At 44.6% G+C, this 14,298-nt stretch overlaps 1 protein-coding gene across 2 annotated transcripts; it reads left to right on the top strand.

Annotated features, from left to right (window-relative positions):
* Positions 1-1,217: 1,217 nt before the first annotated feature.
* TUT1 (terminal uridylyl transferase 1, U6 snRNA-specific) lies at positions 1,218-13,954 on the top strand. Of its 2 annotated transcripts, XM_081281308.1 has the most exons (9): positions 1,218-1,368; positions 3,489-3,679; positions 8,248-8,563; positions 8,840-8,940; positions 10,060-10,529; positions 11,708-11,817; positions 11,976-12,086; positions 12,249-12,341; positions 12,757-13,954. In XM_081281308.1, the coding sequence occupies exons 1-9, from the start codon at positions 1,287-1,289 to the stop codon at positions 13,908-13,910; spliced, it is 2,628 nt and encodes an 875-aa protein (XP_081137434.1). In that variant the 5' UTR covers positions 1,218-1,286; the 3' UTR covers positions 13,911-13,954. The 2 variants fall into 2 exon arrangements, with proteins under 2 accessions (XP_081137434.1, XP_081137435.1); XM_081281309.1 differs by lacking the exon at positions 1,218-1,368 and having other exon boundaries at positions 3,541-3,679; positions 8,319-8,563.
* Positions 13,955-14,298: the final 344 nt, after the last annotated feature.

Genomic DNA, 14,298 nt, shown 5'->3' with positions numbered 1-14,298 from the left:
GCACATCTTTAGGGACAATTTGCTCAGGCTGAGTGTGGGGGGTGCACACCTGTAATCTCAGTGGCTTGGAAGACTGAGACAGGAGGATTGGGAGTTTAAAGCCAGCTTCAGCAAAAAGCGAGCTGCCAGGGAGCTGGGGATATAGCTCAGCTGGTAGAGTGCTTGCCTGGCAATGAACAAGGCCCTGGGTTCCAACCCCCAGCACCGCAAAAAATAGAATAGGAATGGGCATGTGGCTCAGTGGTTTAGTGCCCCTGAGTTCAGTCTCTGGCACCGCTCCCCACCCCCTCCAAGTGACTTGCTCAGTTACAGACCTTGTTTATCTGTCTCAGGTCCACTGCTCTTTGCACTATTCGAAGCCATCAGCTGATAACTACAGCATGAGGTGCTTAGCTTACTTGATAATCCTTCCATCTTATTAGGGTCCCGGTCCCTAGGGGCCTTCCCAGCTCCCTTACTTTGCCTTTTATCCTACATCTGGGTGGTTATCTGGAGGAAGTGACCACTATTACCAGTCTGGACATAGTAGCACTTTGCCCCTCCAATATCGTTATTTCAACTACCACCATAATCGTTTCCGACGCATTACTTTGAAGTGGGCCCGAGACCCTGGAGATTTCGTACACCACGCAGTCCACTACCTTGGAAATAAAGAGCCTGGCTCAGGACTGTAATGATGTGGTTGTGGCCTCGAAATCCAAAGGGTACCGGGTGGGAGCAGAGCTTCCCAGTGAGGGCTACGAAGCGGGCCTTAAACAATTGTTTGGCAGAACCGGACAAAAGAGGGAGGAGCAGCCCCTGAGGATGTTGGACTCCCTGGGCTCCTTAGGATAAATGATTGAAAGCTGCCCATCTTCCGTCTTCACTTACTGGCTAAATTTGGGGTTAAGGGTGCAGCCGCGCTAGGGTCTCTACAGTTCCGAGAAGAGAAGGAGCGCACCGCAACTTGGCAAGAAAACTGACCAGCTGTCAAACAGCGGGCCCGGCGACACCAACCCGACACCAGTCTTCGTGAATGCCTTATAAATATTCACGATTATTTGGGCCAATCAACGCCGGACCTGGTCAGAGCACCCCAATAGGCGTCGTAGATGGGCGCTAAAACAGGCTAGAAACGGAACCCTGAATCGAAGGTGATAGGTTTCCGGAGGAGTGTGCTTGCGCGGATGGCAGCTTTACGCCACTTCCTGTAAGACTGGCGGAAGTTGCTTCTGAGTGCGACGCGGTTTGGAAGAATTCCGGCGGTGGCAGAAGTGGTTGCATTTTGTCCGTACGGGAGAGTCGTCATGGCGGCGGTGGATTCGGATGTCGAATCGCTGTCGCGTGGGGGTTTCCGCTGCCGCCTCTGCCAAGTTACTACAGCCAACCGTAAGCGGTGGCTAGTGAGGGGGTGGTTGTGGGTTTCACCTTTGGGTTCTAGCGAAAGTTAGGTAATTGATCATAGTTCCCGTTAAGTCGGTTGGTAGGGTCACTCACCTCCTCTTTCAATCTGATACGAACGAGAAGATTGGAGAGTGGGAAAAGTCCCACCACCTTACGCCTTTCGTTTCCAATATAGGAAATCTCCACGATGAAAGTTTTATTATTTGCTCTTTAACCATCATCTACCGGACATCTGCTCTTTGCCTGGTCCTTTGCTGGCTTTTTTTTTTTTTTCCGGGGGGCGGGGGCGGTGTTCAGAGATACAGGAGCTCATCTAGATTGAAACATTTCAGTGCTCTGTGGATGTGTTTGGAGAGCTGTGACATTACAGAGAAGGCAGTAATCAAGTTGGGGAATACTTACAGAGGACCAGAGATGAGGACAGGTGAAACTGAATGGCATAAATGGTGCAGAAGGTATCAGGAGGAAAAGGCAGAGGTCTTTGTACAACAGTGCAAAAGGCTCAATGAAATCTAGAATTGGGATCTTCCTGAACGGAGTGTTCTGTTCTTTTTTTCTCTGCGAATGGTACTCCACCATATGTCTTTAGTAGGACAAACCAGAAACCCAGGAGTCAGTCAGTCTTATTTATTTTTTTATTTGAATCAGTTATACATGACAGCAAAATGCTTTTTGATTTATTCTACACAAATGAAGCAGAATTTTCACTTCTCTGGTTGTACCCAAAGTCGGGTCACACCATTCCTGCAATTATACATGTACCTAGGGTAATGATGACCATCTCATTCCACCATCTTTCTTACCCCCCATCCTCCCCTCTACCCTAGGAGTCTTTCTTGACCCCACAGATACTTTGGTGACATCAAGCAGCTGACTGGTAATAAAAATAATACTGGCAGCTAATTTTTCCACTTTTGGCCATGTATCAGACTCTGCCAGGTGCTATATATGAATAATAGCTTTGTGGTAGGTACTGTTTTATCTTCATTTTATTCTGAGGAAACTAATGCCAAAGAGGTTAAGCAACTTGGCCAAGACTCACACAGCTTCACAGGGCTGGGATTTGAACTTGGTCAGTGCAGTTTCATATGCTGTACTTGTAGTCACTATTCACATATCCACATTTGATTCATGCTGATCATCCAGGAACTTATATTTATTCAGTTCTTCTCTATATGACTTGGATAAGTTGCCTGTTAAATTTCTTTATAATTTTCAGGTGTTATTCTACCTAGCATTTTATATATATATATACACACACACACACACACACACACACACACACACATACACATATGAAATTTATTTATTGATGGTTTAACCCTTTATGCTCCATCAGTCTATATATAGGACACCCATAAAATTTTAAATTGAATCAGTGTGGTGGCACACAACTGTAATCCCAGTGACTTGGGAGGCTGAGGCAGGATGATTGCAAATTCAAGGCGAGCAACTTGGTGAGACCCTGTCTCAAAACAAAAAATTTTAAAAGCCTGGTGATGTAGTTCAGTGGTAGAGCACCCTGGGTGTAATCCTTAGCACCAAAAAACATAAATGAAAAAAAGCCTGAACGTGAATAATTTTTTTTTTTTTTAATTATTTTATTGTTGGTGTGAATAATTTTTTTAAAAAATATTTTTTTAAAAAATATTTTTAAAAATATTTAGTTTTTAGTTTAGTATTTATTTTATTTTATTTATTTATTTTTATGTGGTGCTGAGGATTGAACATGTGGTGCTGGGTTCACATGTGCTAGGCAAGCACTTTACCTCTGAGCTACAACCCCAGCCCCTAAATTGAATGATTTTATAGGTGTCTGAAATACAGGATGATGTACATAATGGATTTAGTTAAGAACTACTTGTAGTGTCGCAGTTCTCCTGGAAACCACTTAAGACAATGTACCATATAGACAAATAGATAAGAATGTCAAATATGAAGGGAGCCAGGACTTTGTTTATTTAAAGGTCACACTGTTTATTTAAAGATCACACTTTCTGTGACTTCAAAGTATCAGTAGGATTTAAGTATGCACAGAGCAGAGCCAGAAAACAGATACACTGAAGAATAATTTGGATGTTTTTGTCTCACACTTGTTTCTGCAGGACCCAGCCTAGATGCCCACTTGGGAGGCCGGAAGCACCGACATCTGGTAGAACTTCGAGCTGCCAGAAAGGCCCAGGGACTTCGAAGTGTGTTTGTTAGTGGCTTTCCCAGGGATGTGAATTCTGCCCAGCTCTCTGAGTACTTCCAGGCATTTGGACCTGTGGCCAGTGTTGTCATGGACAAAGACAAGGTAGAGTGAATAGCTTTGGGGGTAGAGTGAGTCAGGTGTGCTATATACCAAAAGAGACAAACTGGTAGTTTGCTTTGGCTGGTTCCTAATGTGGCTTGTCCTTCGTGGATTCCACATAACTTGAGATAGCTTTGTGAGATTCTCACCCCTTTCCCATCCCCTGTATTTTATCTGTTCCTGTGTTTAGGACTGCATTCTGAGTAGTGAATGGGATAGATATGGTTCCTGCTTGTACAGAGCTTACAATCTAGAGGAAAAAGTAAACAATGTAATGAATAATTATAGTGAAAAATTGGTGCTTGTAGACTACTATACCATTGGCAGTAACTACATTAAGATCTGTGGTGATTTGGTCAGAAAAACCTGACCTGGACAGTGCTAGACAAACAAGCTTGTTTGTGGTAGTATTTTTTTGCCTTGCTTCCATGCAAACCTTTTGTTACTGTTTCTTTAGTCTCTTGAAACAAATCCGCTATTGTGATGCTGTATTGTTTGGTAATATTGTGATTCTGAAGCTGCATTCTGATTATATAGGTGGGGCTTAGGTGATCACTTAGGGGCTTAGGGGCTGAGGGAATAGCTCAGTAGTAGAGTGCTTGCCTAGCATGCCTGAGGCCCTGGGTTCCATCCCCAATACCACACACACAAAAAGTTATCTGTATTTCTTTAGCAGACCAGGTCTTCTTTTAGAAGATTTTATTAGTGCTTCCATTAAGCAACCAAACTTCAAGTGGCTTGGATAAAAGCTTCATTTTTCTTGAGTAACAAGAAGTCTAGGGGCTGGGGATGTGGCTCAGGCGGTAGCGCGCTGGCCTGGCATGCGTGCGGCCCGGGTTCGATCCTCAGCACCACATACCAACAAAGATGTTGTGTCCGCCGAGAACTATAAAAAATAAATATTAAAAATTCTCTCTCGCTCTCTCCTCTCTCACTCTCTCTTTAAAAAAAAAAAAAAAGAAGTTTAGCCTGGGCAGTCCATGGTTTTATTGTTTTCTTGCTCTGTCAGTATTGACGTGACATGTGGCTCTCACTAGGTTGAAGGGCAGAGTATAAAGGGCTAATGCCTGCTGATTCTGACACCCTTTTCCCCTTCCTTCTGAGACTTTCTTGCTAGACTTCTTATATTTCCTCAATCAGACTTCTGTCACATGTTACCCCTAGCTGTAGGGAAGCCTATGAAATTAAGTTTTTTCAGATGGGCACTTTGTTTCTGAACAAAGTCAGGGTTCTGTTAATAAGGAAGAAAGAAAATGCATATTGGGTGGACAGTTGTCAGTGTCTTCCCCAAGTTAATTCTTTTTTTAATATTTTATTTACATTTTAGTTTTTGGCAGACACAACATCTTTGTTTGTGGTGCTGAGGATTGAACCCAGGCCGCACCCATGCCAGGGGGGCGCACTACCGCTTGAGCCACATCCCCAGCACCCCCAAGTTACTTCTTCAGAAACCTCAGTGTCCCCATTTTTGTTGATAATTATTTCTTCTGCAAAGAATGATCTTTTCCATTAATTAGTTATTTAATCAATATGTTGAAGCTAATATAGTTATATGAATTACATGTTGATATATAACACATAATATTAATTTAAATATATATTAACAATATATTATAATTAATTAAGTTGGAAATTCTGGAGTTTAAGAAACTACTTGGGAGGCAGCCACAAGTTTTTGCCCTCTCTAAATTTTAGAGGTGTTTGTTAAATGGAAATAATACATATGAGCCTTAGAAGTAGAGTGTGTGAATTGCTTGATTTATAATAAGCTCTAAATAAATGGTAGCTCTAATTAGGGATGGGGGCACTGAGAAGGGAAAAAGGGCCAGGACACATCAGCCTTCTGAATCTGCTAATTCTCCTCTCCCTGAAGTTTTTAAAAGAAATGTGTGCATCAAGACCAGGCCAGGCAAAGGGAAACTTAATTTCTAGTTGGGGCTTTGGTTGCAAACTTGATGTTGAATTATGGTCTGGTGTTTTATGATTCCTGAGAGACTAGCCTGTGCACGTTCAAGTAGCTGCCTTTGTCTTTGGCTTCACTTAGTTTCTTTACACTGTTTGGCATAAAGGTAGAAGTGAGGGAGGAAAGGATAATTGAGATATGATTTTAAATTTAGATATGATTTACATAGCATAAAAAGTCACCCTTTAAAAGTATATAATTCAGTCCCAGCAACTCAGGAACCACAAGTTTGAGGTCAGCTTCAGCAATTTAGCAAGACTGTCTCAAGACAAATAAAAAGGGTTGGGGACATAGTTCAGTGGCACAGCATGCCTGGGTTCAATCACCAATACAATACTACAAAGAAAAGTATATAATTCAGTGGTTACTATATTAACACTCTCTAATCATCAATATTATCTAATTCCAAGATGATTTTACTACCTTAAAAAAAAAAAAAATCCCATACCCTTTTTGGTCACTCCGCATCTGTGACTCAGGACCTATCTGCTGGTGAGGCCATTCCTCCAGTTGATTTTTTTTTTTTTTTTAAATATGTTTTAATTGTCAGGGCTGGGGTTACGATTCAGCAGTAGAGCACTTGCCTAGCACATTCGAGGCCCTGGGTTCGATCCTCAGCACCACATAAAAATAAATAAAATAAAGGTGTTGTGTCAATAGTCCTTTATTTTATTTATTTATTTGCGGTGTTGAGAAACCCAGTGCCTCACACATGCTAGGTAAGTGCTCTACCCCTGAGCCACAACCCCAGCCCCCCCAGTTGATTTTATTGTATATGGTATGAGGTAAAGGTCCAACATCATTCTTTTGCATATGACTATCCATTTGACCAGCACCATTTATCAATAAGACTGTTTTTTTCCTCCTGGGTCTTGGCACCTTTGTTGAAAATCCATTGACTGGAGATGTGCATGTTTATTTGTGTGACTCAATTCCATTCCCTTCATCTTTTATGCCACTATCACATTGTGTTTGTTACAGGATGCCTTTTTTTTTTTTTTTTTTTTGTACTCTGGATTGAACCCTGAGCTATAGTCCCAGCTTTTAAAATTTAAAAAAATATTTTTTGAGACAGGATCATATTAAGTTGCCCAGGCTGGCCTTCAGCTTGCAGTCTTCCAGCCTTAGCCTCCCAAGTTCCTGGGATTATAGGTGTGTGCCACTGCACTTAACTGAGGGTCCTTTTTTATAATGAGGATATTGGCTCCAGCTTTACTACTGGAAAGGACATAAAAGAATAATGCATTTTGCCCCCAAACACTCATGTTTTTACTGCTTCTGCTAACATTTTACCTTTAAAAAATATGGTCCAGGACTAGGGTTGCGGCTTAGTGGCAGAACACTTGCCTAGCATTTATGAGGCATTAGGTTAAATCCTTAGCACCGCATATAAATAAAATAAGTCCACTGACAACTAAATAAACAAAAACAAAAACGTGGTCCAGTGATTATGATTGAATTCACTCAAATCATAGAAGCCTGGCCATTATATTGCTGTTTTTTCTAGATGCTAAATCCCTTGAAGATCAGATTTAGGTATTTACATTCATGCCTGGAAGTGTGTTACATAGATTTTTTTGTGTGTGTGCTAGGGATTGACCTAGGGCCTTACGAATGTTAGTTATGCTGTGCTCTACTATTGAATGCTGAGCTATGTCCCCAGCCCCACACAGATTCTTAAAGATTTTTTTTGTGTGTGTGTGTGTGTGTGTGTGTGGTCTTGGGATTGAATCCACGGCCTTGCTCATTCGAGGCAAGTGGTCTACCATTGAGTTAACCCCCAGTGCCATGTGGTTCTTTTTTTTTGTACTGGAATTGAACCCGGGTTCACTTCCTCCAAGGTATATCCCCAGTCTTATTTATTTGGGTACTAGGGATTGAACCCAGAGGTGCTTAACCACTGAGCCACATCCATAGGCCTTTTTATGTTTTGAGACAGGGTCTCACACAGTTGCTTAGGGCCTCACTAAGCCAGCTGACGCTGGCTTTGAACTTGTGATCCTCCTGCCTTAGTCTCCTGAGCCACTGGGATTTTAGGTGGGCACCACTGCATCCAGCTTATGTTTGATTTTGAGGCAGGGTCTTGCCAAGTTGCTGAGGATGGCTTCGAACTTTCAGTTTCCTAAGTTGCTGGGGTTTCCAGGGGTATGCCACTGCTATATGGAGTTTTCATAAATGTTAAGTCAAACCAGGAGGAGTTAAGGAATGGATCATATTATAGCTTGTGAAATCATATTGTTGGGAAAAATAAGGAATAAATAGGTAAAATGAGATTTTTTCCAGAGGCATACTGGGGTGAGAATATGATGTATGAGAGAGAATTCTGAGAGACAATTGCTTTTCTTTCTTTTTTAAACTTTATTTATTTATTTTTATGTGGGTGCTGAGGATCAAACCCAGGGCCTTGCACGAGCGAGGCAAGCGCTCTAACCACTGAACAACAACCCCAGCCCGACAATTGCTTTTCTAAATAGGTTCCCTGTTAATGAAAACAACAAGTACATATTCCCAATGCATGGGTTAATCTGCATTTCAAAGAATCTTATCCTTTGTGGGAGCATGTGTTTGGATTCTTGGTTGCAAAACCATCATTCCTGTGGTTTGCCAGGGAGTATTTGCCATTGTGGAGATGGGAGACATGGGTGCTCGGGAGGCTGTCTTATCACAATCCCAACACAGCCTGGGAGGACATCGCTTGCGGGTCCGGCCACGGGAGCAGAAGGAGTTCCAGAGTCCAGCCTCCAAATCCCCCAAAGGAGCAGCGCCTGATAGTCACCAGCTGGCGAAAGCACTAGCTGAGGCTCCAGATGTGGAAGCACAGATGGTAAAACTTGTCCAGTTGAGGGAATTGTCTGAGGCTGAGCAGCAGCTTCGGAGCCTTGTGGTGGCCCTGATGCAGGAGGTCTTCACAGAGTTCTTCCCTGGTAAGTCCCCTGCCCCAATGTGTGATCCCTTCCTGTTCTTTGCTCTGTCGTGTCTACATAAGTAGGTCTCCTCACCTGGAGGTATTTATTTGATTGGTCTTTCATTTTTGTACTCCACTATGTTCTGAAGTCTCCTGCTCTTCCTTAATGTTTCTGCACCTTTTTTAAAATATATGTATTTTTTAGTTTTAGGTGGACACACAGTATCTTTATTTATTTATTTACTTTTTAATGTGGTGTCGAGAATCAAACCTTTGTTCTCTGCTTGGCACTTAGGCTGTGTGGTCCATCCTTTTGGCTCGTCCATAAACAGCTTTGATGTCCATGGCTGTGATCTTGACCTCTTCTTGGATCTGGGTGACTTGGAAGAGCCCCAGGTGAGTGATCAGGGAGGCAGGCAGGGAATGGTCATGTGACTGTGGGCAAGTTCTTAACCTCTCTGCCTTAGTTCTACATTTATAAAGATGGGAATAATGGGACCTATGTGAAAGGATTATTGTTATTGGAGAAATGTGAATATGGATGGATAAAAGGTTATAGAGTAATTTTAGGATTATGTTTTTGCTTATGTATATTTTCTGACATCTAATGTACACATTTTATTTTTGGAATAGGAAAGGGCTATGGTTATTTTTTAATAATTGACTTTTATTTTTTTAGGCCAGTTTTAGGTTCTTAGAAAAGTGAAGCAGAAAGTAGAGTTCCTGTATACCTGTTGCCCCCACAAAAAGTGTCATTGTTTTCTTTGCAGTGCTGGGATGGAACCCAGGGCTTCAGGCATGCTAAGTGATATACCACTAAGCTACATCCCCAACCCCCAAAAGAGTTGTGTTCTCTTTCTTTCCTAGGGATTATGTACTACTGAGCTATATTGCCATACCTTTTTTAAATTTTTATTTTGAGACAGGGTCTTGCTAAGTTGCAGAGGCTGATCTCAAACTTGCCTCAGCCTCCTGAGTTGGCTGGCATTATAGGCATGCCTCATCTAGCCTGGCTAGGGGTGGTTTTCTTGAAAAACGCCAATCTCTATTTCTTTACACACACACAATTTGTATATTCAGAATCACTTAAGAGAAGGTTGCAGTCATCATGTCCTTTTACCCTTAATTTTTTAATGTGAATTACTTAAGAACAAAGGCACTCTAGTGTGTAACCCCAGTACAGTGATCAAGCCCAGGAAATGTTATACTGGTACAGCTGTCCTGACATTGTCCTGTTGTATTTTTAGTCTTTATTTTGGAATAGTTCCTCTGCCTTTCTTTGTCTTTCATGACAATGATAGTTTTGTAAAATATAGATCATTTTATAGGATTAAAAGTTTATTTTAAGAAAGGTTTGTTAGGAGGAAGGAGAAAATGAGTTAATATATGTAAAGCCCATAGAATAGAGACTGGCATATAATAACCATTAAGTATAGATACTGTCTTGGGGTCAGAGATGTCCCCTGGTTAGGGGATAGTAGGAGAGGCATTCACACAGCTTATTTCTATTCACAGTCAGTCTTAAAGGCTCCCGAGTCTCCATCATTGGACTCAGCCCTTGCTTCTCCACTGGATCCTCAAGCCCTGGCCTGTGCCCTAGCCTCCCCTCTAGGCTCACAGTCTCCAGCTTCCCCCCAAGATTCTGAAGCCCTGGACTGTGGAACTCCTTCCTCCTCCCTGGCACCCCAGACTCCGGACTCGGCTTTGGCCTCTGAGACTGTTGCCTCTCCCCAGTCCCTGCCTCCAGCCTCACCACTGCAGGAAGACAGGGGAGAGCAGGACCTGGGAAAGGCCCTGGAACTAGCAGAGGCCCCAAAGGGGGAGAAGCCAGAGGGAGCAGCAATGCTGGAGCTGGTGGGATCCATTCTCCGGGGCTGTGTCCCTGGGGTGTACCGAGTCCAAACTGTGCCTTCTGCCCGGCGCCCTGTTGTCAAGTTCTGCCATCGACCTTCTGGTCTTCATGGTGACGTCTCCCTCAGTAACCGGTACCTTTGTGTGTGGTGGGGAAAGGCTAGCTGAGTTCTGGGGTGCTGGGGAGGGAGTCCTGACTTGGGAATCTTCTGTATCTGCTAAGTCAAGTGGTCCTTGTTTGGTTCTATCTCTGCCATTTACCTCTCTTATCTGGTTTCCATTTCAATGTTGGTAAAGTGTGTTCTTTGAAATACTATTTTTAGAAGAAGTAGAAGAGAGTTCTGTGACTACATGAATTTGGGAAAGGTAAAGTTAAATTCAGACAGGATTCTCCCTCTCTTCCCTTCTTCCCCTTTCTTTCTTCTTTCCTTACTGTATAGCTTTGTTTATTAAAGGCTCTGAGAGGTCTTGTAATAAACAGCAGCTCTGTGAATGGCGAAATGAGCATATAGACTATTGTGCTACCCAAATTTTTTTTTTTTTTTATGGTGCTGAGGATTGAACCCACAGCCTTGTGCATTTGAGGCAAGCACTCTACAACTGAGCTAAATCCCCAGCCCTACCCAAGTTCATTTGACATAATTTTTTTTTGTGTATGGTACTAGGGATTGAATACAGGGCTTCCTCAAACACTGCGCTACATCTTCAGCCCTGACTTTTTTTTGGTGGGGGTGGGGGGGAATACCAGGGGTTGAACTTAGAGGCACTCAACCACTGAACCACATCCCCAGCCCTAGTTTGTATTTTATTTAGAGACAGGGTTTCACTGAATTGCTTAGAGCCTCGCTTTTGCTGAGGCTGGCTTTGAACTTGCAATCCTTCTGTTTTAGCCTCCCAAGCCACTGGGATTACAGGCGTGCCCCACTGCGCCTGGCTTTCAGCACTGATTTTGACATTCTTTTGCATAGCCTCTCAGAAGACCAGCTTTTATTTTTCCTTCTTTTTTTTTTTTTTGTACTGGGGCTTGAACCCATTGGTGCTTACACTGAGCTATCTTCCAGTCTTTTATTTTTTATTTTGAGACAGGGTCTGGCTGAGTTTCTGAGGCTTACCTTGAACTTGTGATCTTCTTGCCTCAGCCTCCCAAGTTACTGGGATTACAGGAGTGCACCACTTGCCCAGAGCAAGACCAGTATTTTGGTAACACTTCGGGAAACATTCTTTATTTTATTGCAGCTGGCCCTAGGTCTGGAATGAGAGCTAGTAGGGTGATAGCTCTCAAGCCCTAACACCCTTGTCTCCTTTGTTCCAGGCTAGCCCTACATAATTCCCGTTTCTTGAGTCTCTGCTCTGAGCTGGATGGGCGAGTCCGGCCCCTTGTGTATACTCTCCGCTGCTGGGCTCAGGGTCGAGGGCTGTCAGGTAAGGATGAATCAGAATAGAGTTAGGGTCTGAGTTGGATATCAGAACGAAGGATTCAGGGAGAGAAGGGTGCACATAGGAACCAGGGTTGAAAAAACTGCCAATGAGGGGTTTGGAAACACCTCTTCCCTAACTGGAATGCTTGATTATTTACACAGGGAGTGGCCCGCTTCTGAATAACTACGCCTTGACCTTGCTTGTGATCTATTTCCTTCAGACCAGGGACCCTCCTGTGTTGCCCACTGTGTCCCAACTCACCCAAAAATCAGGTATTTCAGCCCAGCCTCCACTTTCTCCTTCATCAGTTTTGTGCCTCTGCTTCCTTATAAAGCCACCATGGAATGAGATTTCTGCTGTTAACCCAATTACAACCCCTCATTCCTCCAATCTTCCTGTTTCCAACTGACCCCCTCCTTTTTTTGCTTTCACAGGTGAGGGAGAGCAAGTGGAAGTTGATGGCTGGGACTGTAGTTTCCCCAGGGATGCCTCAAGACTGGAGCCCAGTACCAATGTGGAGCCCCTCAGTGAGTCTGGGGAGCCTGGGGAGGACTGGTAATAATCTCAGTCTCTATAGTGGTAATGCATCATACTCACTGTGCCAGGCATGGTTCTCAAAGCAGCTCCATGGCTGCTGGTATTGTTATGGCCATTTTACAGAAGAAGAAACCATGCCCTGGAGCAGTTCAGTGGCTTGCCTAAAGCTACTCTGCTAGTAAAGGCAGGGAGAAGCATCTGGGAAAGGACATGGCTGGGGTGTAGGAAGGGAGGCTTGACCTCTTGTTTATAGGGATCAGAACAGAGAAGCCTGGTTTCCCAGGACTCTTCTGAGCCCCTTGGGAGGGAAAAAGAAAGTCCTGCTAAGGAAGTAGCTATGGTGCAGGACCTGTCTCAGTCTCAGTTCCAACTGACCCCCTTTCCCCAATCCACCTCCTCCTCCAGGTTCCCTGCTGGCTCAGTTCTTCTCCTGCGTTTCTGGCTGGGATCTTGCTGGCTCACTGCTATCCCTGAGGGAGGGTCAGGCATTGCCAGTGGCAGGGGGCCTGCCCTCTAATCTTTGGGAAGGTCTGCGCCTTGGCCCCATGAATCTCCAGGACCCCTTTGACCTGAGTCACAATGTTGCGGCCAACGTGACTAGCCGGGTGGTTGGGCGACTACAGAATTGCTGCCGAGCAGCAGCTAATTACTGCCGAAGCCTCCAGTACCAGCACCGTTCCTCTAGGGGTCGGGACTGGGGGCTGCTCCCCCTTCTGCAGCCCAGCTCTCCGAGCTCCTTGCTGTCTGCCATGCCCATCCCCTTACCCCCTTTTCCCTTTCCTCAGCTCACTGCTGCTGTAGTCCAGGTGTTAAGAGAAGCCTTGGGATGTCATATAGAACAGGGAACCAAGAGACCACGGTCAGAAGGAAGTGGGATTGAAGAGTCTCTCCAGGGAGGGACGAACAAAAGATTGAAACTTGATGGACAGAAAAAGAGCTGTGAGGAGGGAAAAGAGGAGCAGCAGGGATGTGTAGGGGACCACAGTGAAGATGGGGTGGAAGAAATGGTTATAGAGGTTGGAGAGACACCACAAGACTGGGCCATGCAGAGTCCTGGGCAATCAGGGGAACCACCCTTGATGATGAGAAAGTATCTAGCCACTGGAGAAGAGGGACAGCCAGGCCATGGAGTGCTGCTGGCTGAGCAGGGACCCATGGGACCTAAGGTGGCCCAAGAAGAGATGAAGGGTGAGGCAGGGAAGGGGGCATCTTCCCCATCTTCAGTGAGCTGGCGCTGTGCCTTGTGGCATCGAGTATGGCAGGGGCGACGGCGTGCTCGGAGACGCTTGCAGCAGCAAACCAAGGAAGGAGATGGAGGCAATGCTGGCGTGGGAGCAGAGTGGCTGGCAGTAGAGGCTCAGGTGACCCAAGAGCTGGGGGGGCTGAACAGTTGTGAACAGAGACCAGAAACTGAACCCCTTCTGGCCTTTGTGGCATCGGCCTCCGAGGCTGACCAGACTCTCACCGTGACCCCACTCCGGGACTCCCAAGGCCTGTTCCCTGATCTCCATCATTTCTTACAGGTTTTTCTCCCTCAAGCACTTAGAAAACTCCTCTGAGGACATGGACCCTAAGGGCAATAAAGCTGCTAGTTTAATACAGATACTCTCTAGTTTTCTCTAATTTTCACCTGGTATGAATCCCTCTACCCTTTCTTCCTGCCTGTTCCCAGGACTTCATGCAGCCTTCCCACCTGTCTGGTCCAACTACCTGTCTGGGCCCCCCCTTACCCCATTTCCTGAATGATATTATGGTGGGTTGATCAGTACTTGCTAGAACCAATTTGCCTCCACAGTTACCCTGCTGCCCCACCCCACGTTTATGAATAAGTGACACGGCTGGAAATTTGGGTTCATCTGGTCTCTCCTTTAACAGGAAAGTTCATCCTACTCTTAAACTGGCTAAAAGACTTGTCAAACCTGAATATGGGTACAAAAAAACCCTATC

Source organism: Spermophilus citellus (genome assembly GCF_964194105.1).
Source record: "Spermophilus citellus genome assembly, chromosome: 2".
NCBI lineage: Eukaryota > Metazoa > Chordata > Mammalia > Rodentia > Sciuridae > Spermophilus > Spermophilus citellus.
The sequence above is the reverse complement of the archived record's forward strand: the minus strand, read 5'-3'. Positions and strand labels throughout refer to the sequence as shown.